The following is a 22,298-nucleotide window of genomic DNA, read 5'->3' on the forward strand; positions in this document are numbered from 1 at the left end:
GCCATTAGAATGGTTGAGGGGGAAAAGGAAAGTCAAGGAACTGACACCTAACCACCTCCCTCCCCTCTCCCAAAAACACACACACACACACACACACACACACACACACACACACACACATCCTTTCTCTCTGCCCACCACTACACCGCCCATTCCACTGTCTCTCACCATGTTATCAGTGCAGGAAGAGACAGGGTGGTGCATTCTGAGGTGGCTGCACACACCGGATGATTCTTGGCTTATGTAATGTAACTTTGTGTTGGAAGTTACTTGCCATGCTTCACTTTTAAGAACACACCTATCACTGCATGTGTCATGTAATGACTTCAGGCGTATACCACACACAGTGATGTAAATGGTGTACACCAAGTCCAGGTTTAAGTTGCTTTGCTCAGCCTCGATTTAGCCTTTGAAAAAGAGCAACAGCGAGCTGAGGTTGAGGCGATGCTGCACTGAAATGGACAATAGACTGAGAAGGGTGGAACTTCCTGGCCCCAGACAAGCAGGTCAAAGGTCAGGTATGATGCTATACCTTGTTTTGTGAATCTGACCCCAAAAAAGATCATTTACATTTAGTTTACATTGTCTACTGTATGCTTAGAGTTTTTTTTATTGAATTAAATAATGATGCTACAGGTTCCTCCCTTTAAAAAATCCATGTCACGCCATTTACTCAGTTACCCAATGAAACAAAGGCCTGCGGCGATCAACTGTGTGAAGCAAGTGTGCCGTGAGTGTGCACGCAGGACGGTGGGCAGCTATGGCAAACGGACAGTGTGACCCATTATCAGTTGATTAGCGGGCAAGTCTCGCCTTTTCCTGTGAGTGGTTCTGTATTTGCGAGCGTACAAACGAGGGAATAACAGCCCCTAATGCACTTTGGCTCAAACTTCAAACGGCTGACTGTCAGGAAACCTAATCTGTGTCTTTTTCCCCCCTTCATTCTTATGTTTTGACAATAAAGATAGCCTATCTCATCACATTACAAGCTGCCCGTCTCACGCCTTGTCCCCGATATGCCCGACAGCCAGTCCAATAGAGTGTGTTGCCCAATAGGACTGCTGGGACACTTTGATTGCACTGCTATCGACCATATTTTGCTGCAGGGAGCTGTGTGTGTACATTGTACCTTAGAGAAAAATAATCAAATCCAGTTTTCTATAGTTCTCTAATAAGCCAAGAAAACGGTAAACTATTTTCTCAAAGTGTAAAAGCGTGGTGTCTAGACAGACTTTCAGTAGATAGCCACAGTTGTGGCTTTTTTTTTAAGATTCAAGGAGAATATCAGTTGAGGGAGTCGGGGAATAGAACCTATACAGTATATACAAATTTCTTCTATACATTATATTTTTATACAGGGAGGGTTCATATTCACTTAACATCATTAAGCAAGGCCTAAATGTGCTTCCAAGTCATCCCCCAAGGAATGTAGTGATTTGAATAATGACTGCATTTCTTGAATTGCTTTTGGCCATCTGAATGACCGGCTCTTGACCTCACCTGTGACAGCATTGGTATGGGTTTGTGCGCGCGCGTGCGCACACACACACACACACACACACACACACACACACACACACACACACACACACACACACACACCACACACACACACACACACACACACACACACACACACACACACACACACACACACACACACACACACACACACACACACACACACACACACACACACACACACACACACACACACACACACACACACACACACACACACACACACACACACACACACACACACACACACACACACACACACACACACACACACACCCCTTGTGTCATTTCCTCAGAGGGTAACCAGTCTCCAGATGCGCAAGTAATGTTACGGCGACATTTGAGTTCATTTCCTTTTCGCAAAGGAAACACAGTGCAAAACAAAACCTAAACCAAATAAGCTTAATTAAAACATCCAACAAAACAAAACAAGAAATTCAAACAAAAATCAAGAGGGAGAAATTAATCAGAGACAGGGTTTTCTTGACCTGACTTCAGAAAAATTAGATAAGGAAATGAACAATAGGCAAGGAAAAGGGATGGAAGAAAGGAGGTGGGTGGTGGGGACGTGAAGGAGTGAATGTGAGTGGACGTCGTTTCTCCTCCTGATTTGCAGGGTTTTTATCTGGCAGTTGCATCAGAGTGGGGAAAGCGTGGGCTCCGGCTGTGTCGGCGTTGCGGCTGGACACCGCTGACAGACAGGCCAAAATATGGCTCGCTTCTGCGGCTGATTAAAGTGCAACAAAAGGGTGGCGGGATATAGAGGACAGACGCCCTCACCAGTCACACCCACCCACCACAGGCCACATCACATCAGTCACAATGTAGTCATAGTTCATAAAATGTAACAAACACGTAATGGCATCAAAGAATTTACAGTAAGTCACCTTGATGTGTATCCAAAAGGGCACAAAGAAGTTAAAAACAAGACATTTTTATAGCTTTCTGCTCATAAAACAGTTAAGAATTCCATTCCGAAAATCTGAGACATGAGAGCAGTTCAAAAGTAAATATATATATATATTTTTTTTAAAATCTCTTATCTTTGAGAACTCAAGAATTTTTTGTTTGCAACTATATCACAAACTTTTACCAACTCTATGAGTCAACATGTATAGGTGTCAAAATGCCCATAAATATTGATAAAATAGGTACATTCTAAACTGTGTTCCAAAAAAACAAAATAAAATTCCCAGGATTAGTGAAATAAGTAAAGCTCAGCATCCTCCATACATATAATACCTAATCCACTTATATAATACATGTAATAACTAACCAGAGGCTGGTGTTGGGTTTGAGAGACACTGTCCCCTGCTGGTCAAACCAACAGCTAATAAACCTGCTGATACAGCAGCAAAGGCAAACCGTGACACAGGGTCACCAACACATTAAAGATGATGAAATACAGCTAATAAACAAAATACAAAAAGTGACACCAGTAATGATTGCATAGATTGATGGTCACATTCGCTTTTTTGAAGATATTCCGAAACTATTCTAAGCTTATGCATTTAGAAGGTGTAGAAATTACTTTGGTAAAGTTAAATAGTGTGCCTGTACTTATAAAATATTGCACTTCCCCACATTAATTCTTAATAATTCACAGTTTGATTGGTCAAAGGCAGAAGTTTCTCCTAGTGAGTGTCACATGTCATTCAAAAGTCTGGCATTGAACAAAGTATAAAGCTTTCTTTTTAGTGTAGTTTTGTAAAGGAATGAGTTATTTTCAGACTCCGTAAACTCCAACGCTGAGATAATTACCTCACTCGCATATTCCCTGTGTAACCTGTAGATCCATAGACAGACAAGGTACTCTGTGTCGTATTTGCTCCCAATAACTTCCTCTCACCAACTAACATAACACTGGTGCAGACTGGACAACCAACACATGGAAGTAAGATTGCCAATCTTAAAATAGTGGTACAACCAAAGAGGGGAAAGCGTGGGTAAGCCACAGAGAAAGAGAGAGCACTTGATCGACCTGGAGCCGAAAGAGGAAATTACATCACAGTTACAATATAATATTTCAAAATAACTCTGCTGACTTTCACATGTGTCATGCTATCCACTCAATCCTCTTTTCATGAGGCATCAGGTTGTGTGTGTGTGTGTGTGTGTGTGGGGGTAAGATTACTTTCTTATTGTCCACTATGGCAGGACTGCCAATATGGCTTAAATTCCTTTTCCTCTTGTTCCAGTCGTAACCATGACTCAGGTAACCACTTACTACTTGTCTTTGCAGTCAAATAACTGCACAAAATTGGACCCTGATATACTGGTCATTCAACACAGATTCAAGCAAAGTTCCCCCTGGACACGGTGCAGACAGACTCGTCACCTTCTCTGGTCTCTTCCCACACAGGGCAACCTACCCATGTACCAATGGGCAAAGGGGCTGAATTGCAAATGCCTTTAATCCAAGGTGCACATTTGAAGTGGCTCAGTTTTTAAAGGTTAGGAAAGGCAGTGATGAGGAGGAAAAGTCACTGGATTTTAGACAGTCCACTGGCCAGGAGGAGTCTGAAGGGGACGGTAGAGCGTGACACAGTTAAAGGCAGTCTGTGGAGACCTGCAAAAAAAGAAAAAACAAAAAGGACCATAACATTATGCACAATCACAAGGTGGAACACTAAACTCGCAAAGCTAAGGAAAATAGTCATTTAGGTGAAATGAAAGTCTATTAATCACAGAACAAAAGTGAATTGGGAGGCAATGGGAAAGTGCAGGAGAGCCGCCATGGTGCAGAGATGCTATCTGTACTGTGAGAAAGGGGACTGTGCGTGTGTGTGCGCTTGGCGTGTCAATGTTCAGAGTGCTTGTTTGTGTTGGGTGGAGGTGTAGAGGGTGTGTGTGCTGCGAGGGGTCTAGGGCGGTGTGCCTGAAGGTCCCCAAGTGAACCTGACTCTCCTCTTGTCCCTTTACACTTTCCTGAAAGAATTGTATTCTTTCTATCTGAGGAAGAGAGACCAGCCCATAGGGAAATAAGGGGCCCAAAGTTGTGGAAACTTATGACACGGCTACCCGAGTGCAATGAATTTCCCAACACAATCCCAAAGACTTAAAAATATATGCATACAAAGTACTTTCACTTTGCTTCGTTAAATAAAAAAAATTAAAGTAGACTGACCAAAGGCACGGATAAGCTCTCTCTGTACTGCCCAGGTGACCGTCTTGATCAGGGAGGCAGAGGTGAGACCAGCAAACAGCATGTTGTACAAGAAAACAACGTAGAAGTTCCCAAGCCAGTTATACCGACCAAAGTCTCCCAGCAGATCGAAGCGGGTGATCCCTAACACAATGGAACCAAAGCAAAAAAACAATGTTTTACTTGTGAATGAACTGCTCAAGTCAGGCCTCACTTGCATCTACAGTATTCATGGCTTACAGATGCCCTCTTGTGGGCATTACTAAAACTACAAGTAAAATGTTGATTCAGCAACTCTTGTCATTACGTACTCTTGATGCTATGTCCCAATTCCATACTACATAATAAATGTACACATTATGTGCCATTTACCACTTCAACGTATATTCCTTGATTTCAAACAGAAAGAACAGACTGTTATTCCACAGATTTAATACTTGTTTTGGAGTTTTCCATGATCTTCTTTGAACTGTCTCACAATTTATTTTAATGGTTTGCAGCTGTAAGTAGCTTACTACTTTCATTTGTTTATTGCATTGTGGGACAATAGTATACAACAACACTCTCAAAGATCAAGCAATTTTTGGTATGCATTCTGCATTTTTAGTTTACTTAATGTTTCACTGTGAACAAACCACATACTCAAAATCTGCTAATATTTAGTATGTAGTATGGAAATGGGACCTGGCTGTAGTCTTTGATAAATAATTGTCCTACTTGGTAAATGTCCTTACCAATTGTGCGTGAAAAGACTGGCAGTGCTGAGCTCAGGATAAGCAATGAAACACAGTTAGCAATTATCTGAAAGAAAAAAAAAAAAAAAAACAGAAATGTAGATGTCAACACAGAACATCACTAGTTCCTGGTTATCTTACTGTCTTACTGTGAGATAAGATCCATGCAAAGGTTAGCTGTCAGATACCTGTGTGAGGTTGGTGTCCTGTGCACGAGGCAGGAGGCCAGTGAAGAGAGGAGAACTATAGAAGCCCACCACTGAGGACACCATCAGATAGCTGAAATTAATTTTAAAGGACAACACTGGAAAGAAGACTTATCACAGAGATAGTAAATAATATCCAGAAAGTAAATTGTCAATGATTTGTTTTTAATGTATGGATGTAACAGCACAAGTCAACATAACACACTGGTCAAATATCAAAGGGAGTCTGTAAGTGGCTGACTCAGAGCCAAAATGGACGTGACGTGAAGTTAAGTCACAGGTGAATGGGATAAAAGGATACAGGATGAGGACTACTTGAACTGCAGCGCCCAGTGAGCCGAACATGGAGAAGGAGGCCATCCCCAGATGAGGGTCCTAAAACAACAAAAATAACAATCATCAGTGTACACAGATGACTGGCTTTCAGCACACCAAGCATGAAATGTTCACGAGTTCTTTTTGGCTAAATCCTCACCTCCATTCCTCTGGGCATAGCAGTCTCATCCAGGAGCAACTCCAACACATTGAAACAGACCATCAGTACACACATCACCTGAAGAGACATGAACAGTCATTATACTACAATTAAAACAACTATATGTGTTTATAAATGAGAGTTAAAACAGCCTGTAGAATATATTAATAAATGAGCGTGTACCGTCAGTGCGAGGAGCACAAGCATGGCCAGTGGATAGCCCAAATTTCGCTGCCATGGGGACGCTTTCCTACGCATTTCTGTAAGGAAAGCAAGAAGAATAAAAGAGAAAAGGAACAATAAATGAGTGTTCAGCAATAAATTACTATACAATGTAATCACTGAGAGAAGCCCAGCAGAGAGCAGCCGGTTCAGTCAATCTCACCAAGGGCAATGCGCTTGCTCCGGACTGTTTGGTACTCTTTATTCATCCCCTCCATGTTCAGCTTGACCCAGCATGACGCTGTACTGCCACCTTCAATCAGACAACAACACATGATAGACGCAAAAAGTCAGTCAGTCAGCTTTCAATTGAATCATCAGAAAATGCCGGGAGTGGGTTCATAGTGACACACTTACAGTTGAGTTTCCTGGAGAGCGAGTCTTCCTCAAATGTGGTGCAGCTCAGAATATCTTCGACATCTTCCAACAGCTGAGGGAGATAAGAGACATCAATCAATTTGGAAACTACAGTTCACAGCAACAAGACGACTGTTAATGTAATTACTACTCTATGCAAAGTGGGAAGTTTAGTCTCTAGCTCTGTGACTCACCCGCGGTTTGACCAATAGGCTGCCAGTTACACTGAACATTCGAGACAACCCAAAGGGAGTGCACACTGAGGAGGGAAGCACACAGATGGTAATACACAAGTGCCATATGCTATTGTATTTTAGCTGCTCAAGAAACTGTAATTGAGATATACGTACACAAAAGCAGCAACACGCCAAACAGCGAGATGCCCGAATACAGGTAGGGAAGGTAATACTCCCATAGGTCTGAAATTCAGAGAAGGAGAGTATGAAATACTACATAAAAAAAAAACAAAAAAACTGTAAAACCAATGGCTACCGAGAGATCTTTAGGTATAATGCATGTGACTCACCATAGAGGCTCTTCCTGGCCATGTTGTCGTGGAGGAGGGCTGATGCCACCCACACAATGCCCAGCACAAGCAGAGCCAGCAGCAACAGCAGCACAACTGCTTCATACACTCGTGCCATAACCCCCTACACAAACCAAACAGATAATCTGTGATGTGCTGTCACTTTGTAGTCAAGTTCTTTATTAAATGGTTCTGGAGTCTCAAGGTGCGATTTGTGAGGGAATGCCAAAACGGGTACCTTTCTGGACCCCGCAAATCCCTCAGACTCCGTGAAGAAGTAGGCAAAGGGCATGAGGAAGACCAGGGACAAATTGGAGAAAAGGAAAACTAGGTTCCACAATCCTGACAAGGGAGAAAGAGAGATGTTCCAATGTTAGTTTTCAGTGCAAACATTCATTATGGATAAAACGGCAGTGAAGCATCTCAGCAGTACCACTGTCAACCACTGTGAGGTATAGTCCGACCAAGCAGTGTAGCATGACAAGACTGGCTACCCAGTCACACGTGCCAATTAACAAGAATGTGCAAGAATTGAAAAGGAATTGAAAAATGTGAAAATCTGAGATTATCGTCAAAATGTTTCTTACATGAAACGGCACAACAGGCCTGGTTTACTTTTGGGCTTCAAAACTAATTAATTTACATCTTAGTTGATACATTATTAGATTAGGGTTTGAGTGCTCAACTGAGGTAAACCGCAGCAGTTGGGAAACAGTAGGAACATGCACTGCAATGCACTGCACGCAGCTAGGTCAAGCCACTCTGTCCATAATAATTATCTGTTTGGACACACGCCTGTAGTGTATCGATTTGGAGGTTAATGCCAGTGATCCAGTTTCAGACAATAATGCCTACAGCCGTTTCACAGGTTTTCATGATTATCAACTGTTTGGTGTTGTCGACTAACAAAAACAATAGGATGTACCGTGGATAAGAGATCCATTGAGCCACTGCATGTAGTAGCTCTGGGGGAAGGTGAGCAGCACCTCATTGGACAGAATGGAGATGGGGAGAAGGAGCACGGCACACACTGCAACAGACAGGGTGAACGTACACAGCCACAGCCTGGGAGAAGAATAAAGACAAGCTATCAGTGAGGTCACTGTGTTTGTGTTGAGCCTCAGTCTAACAGCACAGCCCATGTGAAAGGCTAGGGCGGCGAAGGGAATTCATTGCCAGCGTGTAGGGACAAAGGGCGGAGTGACACTGAAGTGCCCACTACACACGGACTAAGGTATCTGCTCAATCATTCACACGGACGCTAATCAAAGTGAGTGAGAACAGATCAGTTAATCATTAGAGGTTTTCACTTACGCAATTTTGTTGACGGTGGCATCTTCAATATCATCTGAAAGAGAGTAGAGAAATAAGTCGGATTTACTCCATTACAAAAGGTGATTCAGACCATTTGTTTTTACATGTATGTTTTAACAAGGGTAAGTTGCCACAGACATAGGCAACATGTTTGCTGTAACTGAGGAAGGCTTAAACGCAGGTTATTCTGAGTGCAACCAGTGTTTGAATAGTAATAGATATAGAACGTCTGTGTTGGTAAAGGTTGTCTGGGGCAGTGTACACACACACACACACTACAGATATATAGGGGAAAGGCGTAATAGAAAACAAGTCTCACTGGCCTCAGGGTGGGGGAGTGAGCATGTTAGGAACATTCTGTTCAACACTCTAGTAAAACTGAATTACATACAAGTAGGAAACTGCAAAGAGCAAAGTATTTAGAGAATAAAAAGAGACATATCTGTAATGTTACTAAATGCCTAAAACACTCTGTAAAACCCCAAAAAGGTTAAGTTCATGCAACATGCTATAGATCTTTAAAACTATAATGTGTGAATTGCTATACATTGCTAAGTAATGTGCACCACAGTACACAATACTGTAATTTCTTCTTCTGCAAATGTTAGCACAGCCTGAGGAGCAAAAACCAGTTCTTGACTCCTTATAGTCAAAAACAACTCTGGAGAGAGGTATTGCACAATTGGGTATTTAGCTACAGGGCACAACTGTTTTGCTTGTTGTTGATGCACAGGCAACATTTACAACAGTGGGTTAACACATAGCAGGTCCTGCCCCCCGAAAAAAAAAAGCTGGCCATCTCCCAGGTTTCAACCCAGCCCAGCCACAGTGGAGAAGAGAGACCTGGCTAGTTGGACATCCTTCATCTGCTTCCAATAGTGGCAAGTCATTTGATTTATTTTGTGACTGAAAGCCCAGTCACCCCGCAGAACTTTAAACATCTTCTTAGCTAACATACTTATATCAAAGTATATTGTCTCATTAGAGGGGCCTTAAGCTACAACTCAAAAGCACAACTCTGTTTTTCTTGTAGCAACATTCTTCACTGCCCATCCACCACTTCTGATCCACAGGGAGACCCACTGAAGAGGAGGTTACATGTTACAAAACACACCTTCTGCACCTCTGGAGAATATATAGATTTACATGTAGACAAACACAGAAAACAGCTATTATTCAAATAAAAAAAAAATATATATGCATACTAAAATAGTTTTTAATTAAATTCTTTAAAAGTATGATGACATTAGAAGGTCCCATGGCATGAAAATGTCACTTTGAGTTTTTTTAAACATTAATGAGAGTTCCCCTAGCCTGCCTATGGTCCCCCAGCGGCTAGAAATGGCGATAGGTGTAAACCAAGCCCTGGGTATCCTGCTCTGCCTTTGAGAAAATGAAAGCTCAGATGGGCCGATCTGGAATCTTCCCTATATGACGTCATAAGGGGAAAGGTTACCTCCCCTTTCTCTGCTTTGCCTGTTCAGAGAATTTGGCCCGCCCATGAGAAAGAGAGAGACATCATGGCTTGAAAACAAGCGAAGCATGGCAGTTGGTCATGGCCACACCCCCACCCTCCACCCTCCACCTTGCCCCCAAAACACCAATGTAATCACTATACTTGTCAACACCGTCAACACCATCAATTCCCCTCCCGGCAATTCTCCATAAGCCTTTGAAGGAAATCTTTCTCACGGCAGTGACTTTGTCTGGTGCAATCCAGGAACTCACCTGTGACAAACTCAGCAGTCTTCTTGAAATGGGTAAGTATGAGGTAGGACACCATGTAAAGGCATGTAAACAGGAGTACACAGATCTGCAGAAGAGACAGAAAGGAAAAAAGGAGATAGTGTTATTCCTTGTACTTGTTTACACAACTAATCACATAAGGATAATATACATACATATACAAGGATAATATACATAAGGAAGTGCAGCCTTGTAAACAAACTGTCATGATCTGTCCAATACTACCGATAAGCAACGCATTTATTTAGGTTGGCTCACATCTCTGATTTAGTATATTCTGATAGGTCTTAAAAGTGGGGGTGGATAGATATGTAGCCCAGATACCAAAAAGGCATAGGGAGAGGAAAGTAGATGGCAAGCATACAGTCATGGCTGCAACAGATTTGTTCTTCATAGAATAATCTGTTTTGTGCAAATAAAAGCAGGAAATAAACAAAACAGGAAATGTATTGCTACAAATGCAAACAGCCATTCATTTACCATTCTGCCAAGGTCAAGAGAGACAGATGGAGTCTGAAGATTACCATTTTATTCCAACAAAGAGTGAAATGGGTGACAGTGACAAACTAGGAGGGATTAAGGGGAGTAAAAGAAAGGGTAATACTAGTGACAGATAGACCCCATACTGCTTGTAAAGATCATTGTCCGACATTACACTAAATCTACCAACAAATTTAGGCTAAACCTATATTCACTCAGCAATCTGCTGTCTGGCAAAGCTCTTAACATTTTACCCTCAAGACTGAGGAGACTGTTAATCGCTTGTATGACCACCAAACCAACATGAGAGGAGAGACAACACAGTTGACAGTCGGCAAACACCTAGTGATCGTACACACACACACTATTTCTATTCACTATTTCTCAACTGTGTGAATCTGTCAGAACAAAGAAAGTGACCTTGTCACAGCAAACAGATTGACAAGCACAGCCAAAACACACCTGTGCACAATGCCCAACTGGTGTTTCAAGAATTAGTATACAATTGAAGGTGCATTCACTCCTTTCTGCCTAAAAAGTTAACTATGAATGGAAATGTTCCTGGACAAGGCAGAAATTACAACTAACCATATGAGTGTTTAAGGCTGACAGCTTCTGTCCACACAAGTGCCTCTCTAAGTAAAACAATCCCCTTACTTTTAACATTTTTAACTAATACTAAAGACTAAATGTCTATAGCCACGCTTGCTGCCCCATGAGGCTGCAGTGCTCATTTCACACCAGAAAACAAAGTTATTTCATGGTCAACTTTACTATTCTATCTATTACCCTACTGGACAAAATTAAGCCTTGTCAAAATCAAAAATGATTTACTCTTTAGGATACCTCACTCTCAGGTAGTCTGGCGCAGCTCTACGTTGTCAGCCATGTTAGCGAGTTAGTATGCTGGTTGTGTAGGAGAAACATTCACTCAGTGTAAATTACACTTTATAACAATCAACATCTTCTTCAAAAGCAAAATAATCAATTGGCTTATTAGTGTAGCATGCAATCTAGAACATGCTAGAATACTATGTTAGCATTTTATTTTTTTTAATCAAAGTACAGCTGAGGATCCATTCAACAGCGGAGATGAAGTGCACCAAGTGTTGGACTGACAGATGAATGAAATGATTTGTCAGATCACAAAACATTTCCTCATGGGAGCTCAGAGGGGGCCTAGCAAGAGTTGCAGGATGTAGAAGTCTGTCCCTGAGGTTAACAACAGCAGCAAACAAAGAGAGAGAGGCTCTCTGGCAAATGAAAGAAATATGACAACATACTTGCACTGGTGTAAAAGCAGTTTCTTAAATGGAAGCAAACATAAGCATGATTTCCTTTGAAAAACAAAGCCAATAAATTAAATATTTTAAAGCATCCGGTTTCCATTAAAGTAATATTACAATAGTGTAGACCAATGCATGTATTGTGAACAATAAAAAGTCCCAAAACCACATCAAAACTATTAATGGTGAGACAAGGTGCATTTACATCAGTGTTTCTATTATTCTAAGTTCATAACAAAAGGGTAATTTAATATGAATCACTAGGACATATGGAACAATAACAAATGGGGTTGGGGTACGGGCATACACCCCTCCTCCTGTACAGCTCCAGAAAGTGCAAGATGTTGACCCACTTTAGAATGTAAACATATGTATACACTTGTACAGAAAACAATCTTATTTTAAACTTACATAACATGTAATCTGTTGATAAATACAGTGTTTTACTGTGTAAGTGGGAATGATCAAAAGACGCATACTAGCTGCATCACACAAACAATGGACTGTACATAACAACTAATCAGCTCAGTCTGCAAAATTGTACAATAATGTAGTCCAATTTGCTATGGTTAGGGCCTAATCCAACAAAAGGAAAAGCAGGGAACAAAGGATGGGTTTTGGGTAAAAAAAAATAGGTCCACATATGTGGGGACACATTGGCTGATTGGCAATGCTGAAAGCTGGCTGCACATAGCTGGCCACTGAGGAGAGAGTTATTCAGCATCCAGAGGGACACAAAGTCCCGGGGTTCAGAGTTCACTCAGAGCATTTTAAAATTCAAAGAGTAACCTAAACATCTCTGTGCTGATTCAAGCAAAAAACAATGAAGCTCAAACATCTTTCCTAACCTTGTAGTTCCTGTATTAATTTAAAGTAACGGGAGGTTGGTAGTGGCACAGCATGCCTTGCAAATTGTATTCTAGACTCCCTCAGAGTGTTATTTTAGGGGCACCCAGCCTCATGTCCAGCTAAACACGTTCAGGCAAAGCATGACGGCCTTTTTTTTTTTTTTATAGGTAAGAGGATAGATTAGGCAAGACCTATTCCAGAAATAACTTAAAATGTTGCATTGGCAAAGCCATCCTAATCCAAAACAAGGTATGCAGCTGCAGTATGTAAGAGTTTAAGAGAGTAAGAGTTTTGATCATGCAATATTTGATAGCTTAGAGATAAAACATTTCAGAGAAGCAACAACTGAAATTCCATCTAGATAATTGTGTCCGTGAGAATAGAAAATGAATGACAACAGTGACATTGTTCCCACCAACAAAGACATTATACAGCCTCTCCTTAAGTACTAAAACAAAGAAGCAGATTTGATCCAACGCTCCCATTAAAATGACATATCTAAGAACTCCCACAGAAAGTGATCCTAAGAAAAACACATTTGAAGTGAACGATTGCATGCTCTAATCAGTCTTAACCACGTCTTTTATAGATAACATGGTACTCAACTTATCTCAGGGTGACTTGATATCTTAATGCATGCTGATGCTAGGTGCTCCATGTCTCTACTTATGACCTTTTGTCCTGTTGATCATTGATCCTTCTCGATCCCTCTAAGCTCAGGGTGCGGGTTATGGGTGTTTACTCCTGGCTCTAACGTTTACACCATCTCACATAGAGAATTTATTGAACCTACACCTCTTACACTTGTCAGATGCTGTGATCTAAGGGCGCTGACACACCAACCCGATTATCGGCCGTCGGACAGTCTGGCGAGGTCAATGACTCAAGTCTGTTCGGTGTGTTCCGTGCCGTCGTCCGTCCGAGGAGCTGTTGGCCTTTATTTTGGCCGACCCGACATGCTCAGACGGAGACAGGGCAGTCGGGACTCACCCGGAAATGGCGAGCGGATGATCCTCTCAGAATCTGATGAAAATCTTTTAAACTGACCTTTGATGATCTGAAATGAAGACAGATTCAGCAACTGTATGGCCTATTTCTCACTTAAAATGTTTTCAGAAACACGTTTCGGTGAACTATTTTAGTACAATACGAGATCGTATTCTGAACAAGCCGCCATGACAGTCTGGCTGTGAATTTCCGGAGAAAAAAGACCCATGTGACGCGTTCGTCCTATCAGCTGCCGGTTTTCATTTTCTGGGAAACAATACAGAGAAGCGCCGCGTGCTTCTATGGAGACGTATTACGTCAATATTATCTTTTCATAATTTGGAAAGAATTACTGTTGACTTACAGGAATCTGGCATCAACTGGTGCTACTATGAGGCTTCTGACTAACAGCTGCCTCTGGACTACAGGTGAAAATTAGCATTTATGCTATAACCTGGCTCATTTACAGTCTGTACAGAAATGTTATATTGTTCATTAATGTGCACTGTCCCGAATAAATAAAAAAAATTAAGTCAACACTTCAAATAAACACTGCCTTTTTTCCTGCCAGTCAAACAACATTTTACCATTTGTCTGTGCTACAGCATTACACAGAGTACTAGGATTATGAAAATGAGCCTGTCTGTATTCTGAGCACAGAGATCACTGCAGAACTGCGCTCTTCTGGCCTTTACTGTATGTCTTGTGACTCTGCAGTAGGGCTGTTGGAATGAATACCAAAAGTCAAATATAATTCGAATAGTAAAAAAATCAATACTAAAAATTAATTACTATTCGAATGTGACTTTTTTTTATAAATATGTTGGCTAACGTTAGCTAATCTCCCTCTTCTCGCCTTGGCCTACCCGCATGTGTCACTCACGTCACATCTTATGAACAATAACTTAGCAGGAGTGAGAAATACAAGGCATTGTGAGGTCTAAGCTAACAATATGTACCGAGTAAAGTTAGTACAAGGGGGAGTGACAGAAGAAAATCGTAAGGACGGTAAATAGTTTTAACATGACTTTAAAATCAACATCCACCGAGCCAAAGTGCTTATGTTATCATTAGTTAGCCTGTTCTTGTTTTCTAACTGCGTCGTATAGTAACGTTAGCTTAGCTGGGAGCTTAATGGAGAAAGCTAAAGTTTGTTAGCTGCCCTACAGCTGTCAGAGTTAGTTTCGACTTAATATATTACCTTCCAATAGCTGTATTCTCAGTAACGTGACAATCTGCAAGAAACAAGTTGCTTATAAATCACTAAGTAGTGACAGCACCGTTTGGGTTGGTTATTAATGCAGTTAGTTTGTTACTTACTTAGTTTATGACAAATCATTTATGGCTGTGCTTTCTAACATGATGTCATTGTGCTAACCGAGCACCGTTAGTCTTACAACAATGCCACGTCACTACACTTGTTAGATAATGTGGTGGAAAATTATAGTAAACAAAAGTTGCGTGCAGGTCCCTTCAAGGCCAGGCTAATGTTAGAAGTGGACAGAACGTGTAACAACAACAACCATATGCTTGTAGTGGTTGTGACAATGCATAAGCCTAAGTAGTGTAGTACATATAGAGGGTTTTCACGGCGCGTCATCAGACCCCAAGTCGCCATGTTGGAGGTACTCCGTATCACAACAAAGCACAGGCACTGAAGTAGATCCCGAACGGCGTCAAGGAAAATGGTTAATTATTGCCATGTTTTAGGTTGTACCAATAGGTCAGACCGAGAAAAACATTTGGAATATTATCGACTTCCAAAAGTTATTAAAAACCAGGGAGAGGAATGCCAGATGTTATCAGAGGAAACTCTTTCCTGGAAAGGAGGCGCTTGTGGTTGGCAAAGCTCAACCAGGATCTACGAGGGAAAACTCTGCATGAAAATGAAAAAAAAATAAAAAATATTGAGTCACTTGGCTACACCTTGAGTATCACAATGATATCATACAGTTAAGGGTAGGTTGATTAAAGACGTTATTGCATTACTTACTTTGGCCTTCACAACACATTGGTCGTTAATGACTTGGTACTGCATCTCCCTCACCCATCCACACACCATCTGGTTATAAGCCTCCAAACTTTTGTAGGATTTAAGGTCTTCCGCTGTGTATGGGCTCGGCGAGAAAACCAGGTAGTTGACTATATCGGGATATGCAACTGAAGGAATAATCACCGGGTCGCCATGGATCCTAGAAGAGGGAGCCAACTTGTACTGCACCGCCAGTAAACTGTATTTTCTCAAAATATCGCGCCTTTTTTGTGGTTCAAGTCCTTCCATGCCTTTGCATCTTGGACGCATTTTGATTAGCTTTTCTAATGTTTAGACATAAAGTATTAAAGTATCCAAAGTGCACAATACTCCATTATTCCATTTAGTTGTTTACACCGAATGCCTCCAATATGGCCGAGCATCCAGGTTACCGCCCAGAACGTGACGTCGGTGAAAACCCTCTATTATTTAATAGGCTGCAATTGAGCATTAAATATTTGAATGGAATATCAAATGGTATTATAGAGGGAGACTGACAGCTCTATTCTGCAGTAGGATCCCCAAAGTAATTATATAGGCCATCTCTGTCTCAGATTATAAGAATTCATTTAATACACACACTATTTTAATATCCAAATGGTTCACAAATGCATTTGATGAAAAGACCAGCCTGATCAGTTTCTGGATGCTCAGACACAAGTGTGTTTGCAGCTTGTCGGTTTAGATCAGTGATCACCAATATCTTCTTTCAAAACATTCTTGGTTTAATGAGATACTTATTATACAAATTAACATATTTTAATACACCCATCAGTAATATTTTAATACACAGATACACATTTATGGGTGTCTAGGAACCTTTCCATGACTGTATAAGATGCTAAATTTTAGGCTCATTTATATATAAAAAAAGCATTTTCTACTTTTTGATGTGTACTGCTCAAATTAGTTTAACTTTAAATGAGACACCCCCCTCTTTTCCATTTTGTTTTTCATGTCCTGTATTGAAAAAGCTCAGGTTAAAAAAAAAAAAAAAAAAAAACAGCTTATGCTATGTTGTCACTGCTAGGTTATCTACAGTATATGTCTGTCTATCTGGTCTTTTTATGTTCAGCCTTTATCAATTGGATGCTTTGCTATGTAAAATACTACAACTGTATTTACACTGCTGCCACATACTCTTCTATTCACTTCAAAATGAGCTGACCAATGATGAGCTCAGCCTCAAGCCAATTAATAACCAGACATATAGGGACAGCTGATCTGCCTGACAAGGAGCACTGAGAAGAGATGGTGAGCTGGACACTTGAGTCCAGCCAGTGGCTTAAGAAGGGGGTGTCGACTAATTGTATTAGGTCTTTAGGTTAAAGGGACAATAACAAAACAACGGCATAATAATACATATGGGGCGCTTTATTTGCTGCTTATGTAAAGTTAATTCTACACAATTGAAAATATGACTGCTACTTGACATGGGATTGTTAGGGGATGACAGCTCTGCCTGTGATACCTAATGTGGGCGGACTGATCTAGTCACTACAACTTGAACACAAAAATGGAGAAAGACGGAGAAAAGTGTTGGTGTTGTGGAGCCAAGTCAGTTTCAAAAACACCTTAAATTGGCTCAGACTATTTGGCTTTGGATGTTTTTACAATTGAATGTTGACTCATCCTCTTTTGCAGTACTTGTACAATTTGAGTGTAGTGCTTTTTGTTATCAATGTACTATGGACAAATTGATGTCAGTCCACTGATTCTAATATGCAGCAGAAAATATGTTGTTTGACACCGTTCCTTATGCAACACTATCAGCAACCTCTCCGATCTCAGGAAATGAACCGTCTATGAAACCAAAAAAATGTTAGGGTTAAAGCTCAGTATCCGTATGCATTGTTGTAACAGAACTGATCTTTCTGGCAAGTCTGAAGTTCAACAGGGTGTTGGTGTTGCACAAAAGAGAAGAAAAAAAAAATCAGCACAGTAAAAAGGTAAAATACGTCATTAACAGTATAGTCAAACTGAAAAATGTGAAGTAAGTTGATCCAAACCATGGCAAACAGATAATTGAAGATTTGAGAAGAGGTCCGGTTCGCTAGAAACTCAAAGGAAGAGCCCCAGATGCTGAGTAAGCTCCTTGATGTTCTTGTGCCACAGCACTACCAGCTGCATTCGTGCAATAATTGGTCTGGAGCGCAGCCAACTGCCAGAACACTCAAACATTAAATTACCTAAAAGCCAAGTTATACTTATTATTTACATAAAACGTTAACTGTTGCTCATAGCTGAAATATGAGACTTTGGCAACTTAAATGGGAGAGTGGAGCAACCGCTCTGCGAAACAAACAGTTAATTAAACGACGTGGCTTTCCTGACCTCATTTAGATGATTGTAGTCAGAGGCGACCCCTCATATGCATATTAACCGACGGTTACATTAGCACAGCGTTACTTACTATGGTCTCCCGGACACGGTTGTGGAAAAGTTGCTCTCTAACCGACACGTCGTCCGTTTCCATTCTCCGAAACCATAACAGTATCCTCAGGCTTAAAAGCGATGGTTAAAAAGTTAAAACACGGGACATCTTGTAAGTAATGCAGTGGATGTGTGGCTGTCTAGCCCGGCTGCATTTAATCAAATGAGCTAGCCTGCTGCAGTGCTAACTACACTCCGATACAGACTAACAAGGAGGGGTCGTCAGGGGGCGGGGCCACACAGTGGGAGAAAGCACGGAGAGCTAACAGGTAGCTGTTAATCATCATTATAATTAATACTTTAGCCTCATCATCATATGTTATTAATATTCAAAGGTGTGTGTACACAGGATATTCCGATTAAACATTAAAAAAGTACTTTGAGATGTGCATATATATTGTCACGGTTTTGTGCTCTGTAGGGCAGGCTATCTATTGGTGAAATGGTACACGCCTATAGCTGAATGTTGAACTTTTCTTACTTTTTATTTTTCTTAACATTTTCTGCTTAAGTACATCTGTAAGTAGGCAGTAAGCACAGCCCTGTACTTTGCAATTACAATTCAATTCAATTTTATTTATAGAATCAAATCAGAGAGTTATCTCAAGACACTTTACAGATAGTATAGGTCTAGACCACACTATAATTTACAAAGACCCAAAAATTCCAGTAATTCCCACAAGAGCAAGCATTTAGTGCGATAGTGGCGAGGAAAAGTTCTGAGGTACTTTAATCCTACTTTACTGAAATATTTTCATATTCCACATTATACTTCTACTCCACTACATTTGAGAGGGAAGTGATGGACTATGTTTTACTCCTCTAGATCTATATAACAGCTATATTTACTAGTTACTTTGTACATAGCATATAAAATATGATGCACAGTTATACAGTAAATTGAATCACCCAACAGCAGTTAAAATTAGCTCCACAGCCACCAGATTAAATGCTGTTTACACATCAGTTTTGTTAATGCATCAGTAAGAATCCAAAAATAATATACACACATATATTACAGATATACATTTGTTTTCCATTGTTGGGATGGAATTTACAATAAGGCTTTATTTTTGGGTTTATTCTTAATTTGTGTATACCTCTGTGTTTGCAATGGTTTCTTCTTTAAAATGTTTACAGAACAACTTGAGGTATTCTAAACATTTAAATCAGTGTCCTATCTCTCACAAATGTCCCTTTTAGACCTTTTCCTCACCTTAACAAGGAACCTAAATGTTGAGACAGCGTCATATCATTGTCATGATCCAAAGTCCAACTGTTGCAACAACTTGCACCAACTTCAACTACGGAAAGGACCGGAAAGGATTTATCGGGAAAAGGACTTAAAATGATGGGCTCAGTAAGTAACCTAGTTTTCATTAGACAAAGAAAATACATCTTAAATGTATTTAAAAAAGTAAATACATTGATCAGTCTGATAAAGCCTTTGGATTAACTGTGGATTGGTTTATAGAGAAATGTTGGGGCCTACCATCTGACCATTCTGACTTTTTGTACATTTTATGTTTTCTTTAAAAAACACATGGACAGTTACCGCCTGCTATTTTTTGTATTATGTAATGGCTTAAAATGACAATGCCCATCATGAGCTATAAATCCCTCTTAATATATTATTTAACCAGGGAAGTGGATCGCCAACATTTAAAATCCCTTTGCCAAGATACCAGCAGCACACAGATCATAGAGAAAACACACCAAATGTATAACACTAAAATAAAAGTGATGGGAGGACATGCGATCAAAATGTGTGATGTGATTAAAAGCATAATGTAAAATAGCTATCAGCAGTTGATATAGCATAAAAAGACTGACAGATTGAAACTTAACTCTTCTGTTACTTCATTGCAGGCACTTATGAAGGATGACTAATATTTACCTGTACAGGGACTGATCCACTGAGGCCAAAGGATGGTAAAAAGTGTCATGGTAGCATATGCCCTGTGGGCAGCAGGTGGGCCTTTGGGCCTTCACCATTTGTATTTAGGAAGAGACAGCCATGCTCTGTTATGGATGCTAACCCTGGGAGGATTTGGGTTTGGCTGGGTCAGAGAGATCATACGTATTCCTGCATATGTTGGTCAGGCCAATCAAAATGTAGAGAAAGAGAGAAAAACACCTTCCACCATGGTTCCACCTGTAAGCCCTGTCAGATTTGCTGGACAGGTGTGTGTTGGAATCTACTTCGGCACAGTGGCTCTGATTGGACTGAACTCCCTCAGTTTCTTCTACTTGATTGTCCTGCCTTTATGTGTGGGTGCAGGGGTACACCTGGTGTCCTGTATTGGCCAGCAGACTTCTGATCTCCAAAAAACCTTGACTACTTGTCTCATAACCTCCCCAATATTTTATGGCAGTGCCTTATCACCTCTTCCTATAAGCCTGGCTGCCAGTGTCACTGCTGCACAGTACCGCAGGGTCAAACCTCCACAAACACCTGGGAGCACACAGAAACTAGGTGAGATGATCTCACAAATATAACAATGCCAACTGATTTACTATTACACCATGGTAACACTACTTGTAACAATACTTATCTCTAAATCTTTAATACCCACTGAAATTACATCTATTTCAATCTTTTATCCAGGTCCACGGCTTTACAGGCTCGGTCTAGCCTGGCTGGCCTTCTCTGCTCCCCTGGGTTACTCTATTTTCCATAACACCACAGCCACACTGTACTACCTGTCTGACTGTGTAGCAGCGCTGCTGGATATGTTCTGGTTCCTGCCTTGGCTCAGAAATGTCTTTGAGTACATTCTTTTAATGCCATATCGACTCTTATGTGTTCTCACTGGAGGGGGGTACTATGAAGACGCTTGGAGGAAGGTGCTGGAGATACTGCTCAAAGAGTACACTGAGAGAGAAAAAGAGGCACTGCAGGTGAGCATGCTCACAACTCTGGAAAGGCTATATAATAATAATAATAATAATAACTTTTATTTATTTAGCGCCTTTCATGAAACCCAAGGACACTTTACAGAATTACAGTGGCTATACTAAGGGAGGTTGTAGGCTGCGGTGAACAAGTGGTGTTTTAGGAGTTTTTTTTTTTTAATGTCCAGGGATGTAGCATTTCAAATATCTACAGGGAGGGTGTTCCAGAGGGATGGGGCTGCAACACTAAAGGCTCTGTCTCCAAAGGTACAGAGTCTGGTGTAGGGAATGGAGAGCAGGCCAGCGTCTAAGGACCACAGGTTTCGTGGTGGGGTGTATGGATGGAGGAGGTCGGAGAGGTACAGTAGGGCCAGGGCATGGAGGGATTTGTAGGTGAGAAGGAAGATTTTATGCAGGACTTAATTGGGAGCCAGTGAAGGTGGATGAGGGTTGGGGTGATGTGCTGCCACATCTTGGTGTGGGTGAGGACCCTGGTGGCAGAGTTATATAACAAGCTTAACATGCCACTTATATTATATAAGTGGAATGTTAAGATCGTTATACCTCGAGGCCTATACTGTGCATCAGTCTGAAAATGTTCAGTGAGTAAAGTAATTTATCTGGCATTGTCTAGTATATAATATCCAAACTGTGATATGATGTGTGTGATTATGTTGCAGGTACTGTCATTGGAAGTAGAGGCATCTCTAGAAGACATAACTCACAGCTATAGGGAGCTGGCCAAGACATGGCATCCAGACCACAACCCCGGCAAGGATGCTGAGGCCACGTTTATGAAGATCCATGAGGCTTATGATGTCCTTCTACGACGACACAAACCTCATCGATTTAAATAGTTGCCCCCCATTTCCAACTGACAGGCCTGTTCAGTTGCGAGGGCACAGTGAGACTCTTGATCACATTGTTTTTTAGTCAGTTTTCTATTGTTCATGGGAAATAAATCAAGAGCATGCACACAGACTCGCGCAGCATTTCACAGCTGTCTGATTGGTTACTTTGCAGAGTTGGTCTCAAACAGCAGTTTGCTGCCACCTTGTGGTGCCAAAGATGTGATATCACCATAAACTAT

At 40.9% G+C, this 22,298-nt stretch overlaps 2 protein-coding genes across 3 annotated transcripts; one reads left to right on the forward strand and one right to left on the reverse strand.

Moving 5' to 3' along the window:
- Positions 1–2,439: 2,439 nt before the first annotated feature.
- Positions 2,440–18,521, reverse strand: lmbr1l (limb development membrane protein 1-like). Of its 2 annotated transcripts, XM_078254996.1 has the most exons (17): positions 18,294–18,521; positions 10,229–10,313; positions 8,501–8,534; positions 8,112–8,251; positions 7,425–7,528; positions 7,187–7,310; positions 7,011–7,079; positions 6,855–6,919; positions 6,661–6,733; positions 6,467–6,556; positions 6,265–6,341; positions 6,082–6,159; positions 5,908–5,981; positions 5,589–5,679; positions 5,401–5,467; positions 4,649–4,810; positions 2,440–4,090 (listed from the first exon to the last, which is right to left on the reverse strand). In XM_078254996.1, exons 1-17 carry the CDS (start codon positions 18,354–18,356, stop codon positions 4,005–4,007), a joined length of 1,482 nt encoding a protein of 493 aa, XP_078111122.1. In that variant the 5' UTR covers positions 18,357–18,521; the 3' UTR covers positions 2,440–4,004. The 2 variants fall into 2 exon arrangements, with proteins under 2 accessions (XP_078111122.1, XP_078111123.1); XM_078254997.1 differs by lacking the exons at positions 8,112–8,251; positions 18,294–18,521 and having other exon boundaries at positions 10,229–10,307.
- Positions 18,522–20,188: 1,667 nt separating this feature from the next.
- Positions 20,189–22,274, forward strand: dnajc22 (DnaJ (Hsp40) homolog, subfamily C, member 22). The gene is made up of 3 exons (XM_078253960.1): positions 20,189–20,789; positions 20,922–21,214; positions 21,889–22,274. Exons 1-3 carry the CDS (start codon positions 20,243–20,245, stop codon positions 22,063–22,065), a joined length of 1,017 nt encoding a protein of 338 aa, XP_078110086.1. The 5' UTR covers positions 20,189–20,242; the 3' UTR covers positions 22,066–22,274.
- The last annotated feature ends 24 nt before the right edge of the window (positions 22,275–22,298 follow it).

The sequence above is a fragment of the Sander vitreus genome, chromosome 7, assembly GCF_031162955.1.
Source record: "Sander vitreus isolate 19-12246 chromosome 7, sanVit1, whole genome shotgun sequence".
NCBI classification, from domain to species: Eukaryota; Metazoa; Chordata; class Actinopteri; order Perciformes; family Percidae; genus Sander; species Sander vitreus.

What these genes read in the sequence shown, in the direction of transcription:
- lmbr1l (XM_078254996.1), bottom strand. Translation starts at nt 18,356, where the DNA reads ATGGAAACGGACGACGTGTCGGTTAGAGAGCAACTTTTCCACAACCGT. An exon ending in GCCACCGTCAACAAAATTGC is followed by an intron (nt 8,252 to 8,500) that starts GTAAGTGAAAAC and finishes TTCTTCTCCCAG; the next exon opens with GCTGTGGCTGTGTACGTTCA. An exon ending in AGAGCTTATCCGTGCCTTTG is followed by an intron (nt 4,091 to 4,648) that starts GTCAGTCTACTT and finishes CTTTTTTTGCAG; the next exon opens with GTCTCCACAGACTGCCTTTA.
- dnajc22 (XM_078253960.1), top strand. Translation starts at nt 20,243, where the DNA reads ATGGTAAAAAGTGTCATGGTAGCATATGCCCTGTGGGCAGCAGGTGGG. An exon ending in TGGGAGCACACAGAAACTAG is followed by an intron (nt 20,790 to 20,921) that starts GTGAGATGATCT and finishes TCTTTTATCCAG; the next exon opens with GTCCACGGCTTTACAGGCTC. An exon ending in GAGAAAAAGAGGCACTGCAG is followed by an intron (nt 21,215 to 21,888) that starts GTGAGCATGCTC and finishes ATTATGTTGCAG; the next exon opens with GTACTGTCATTGGAAGTAGA.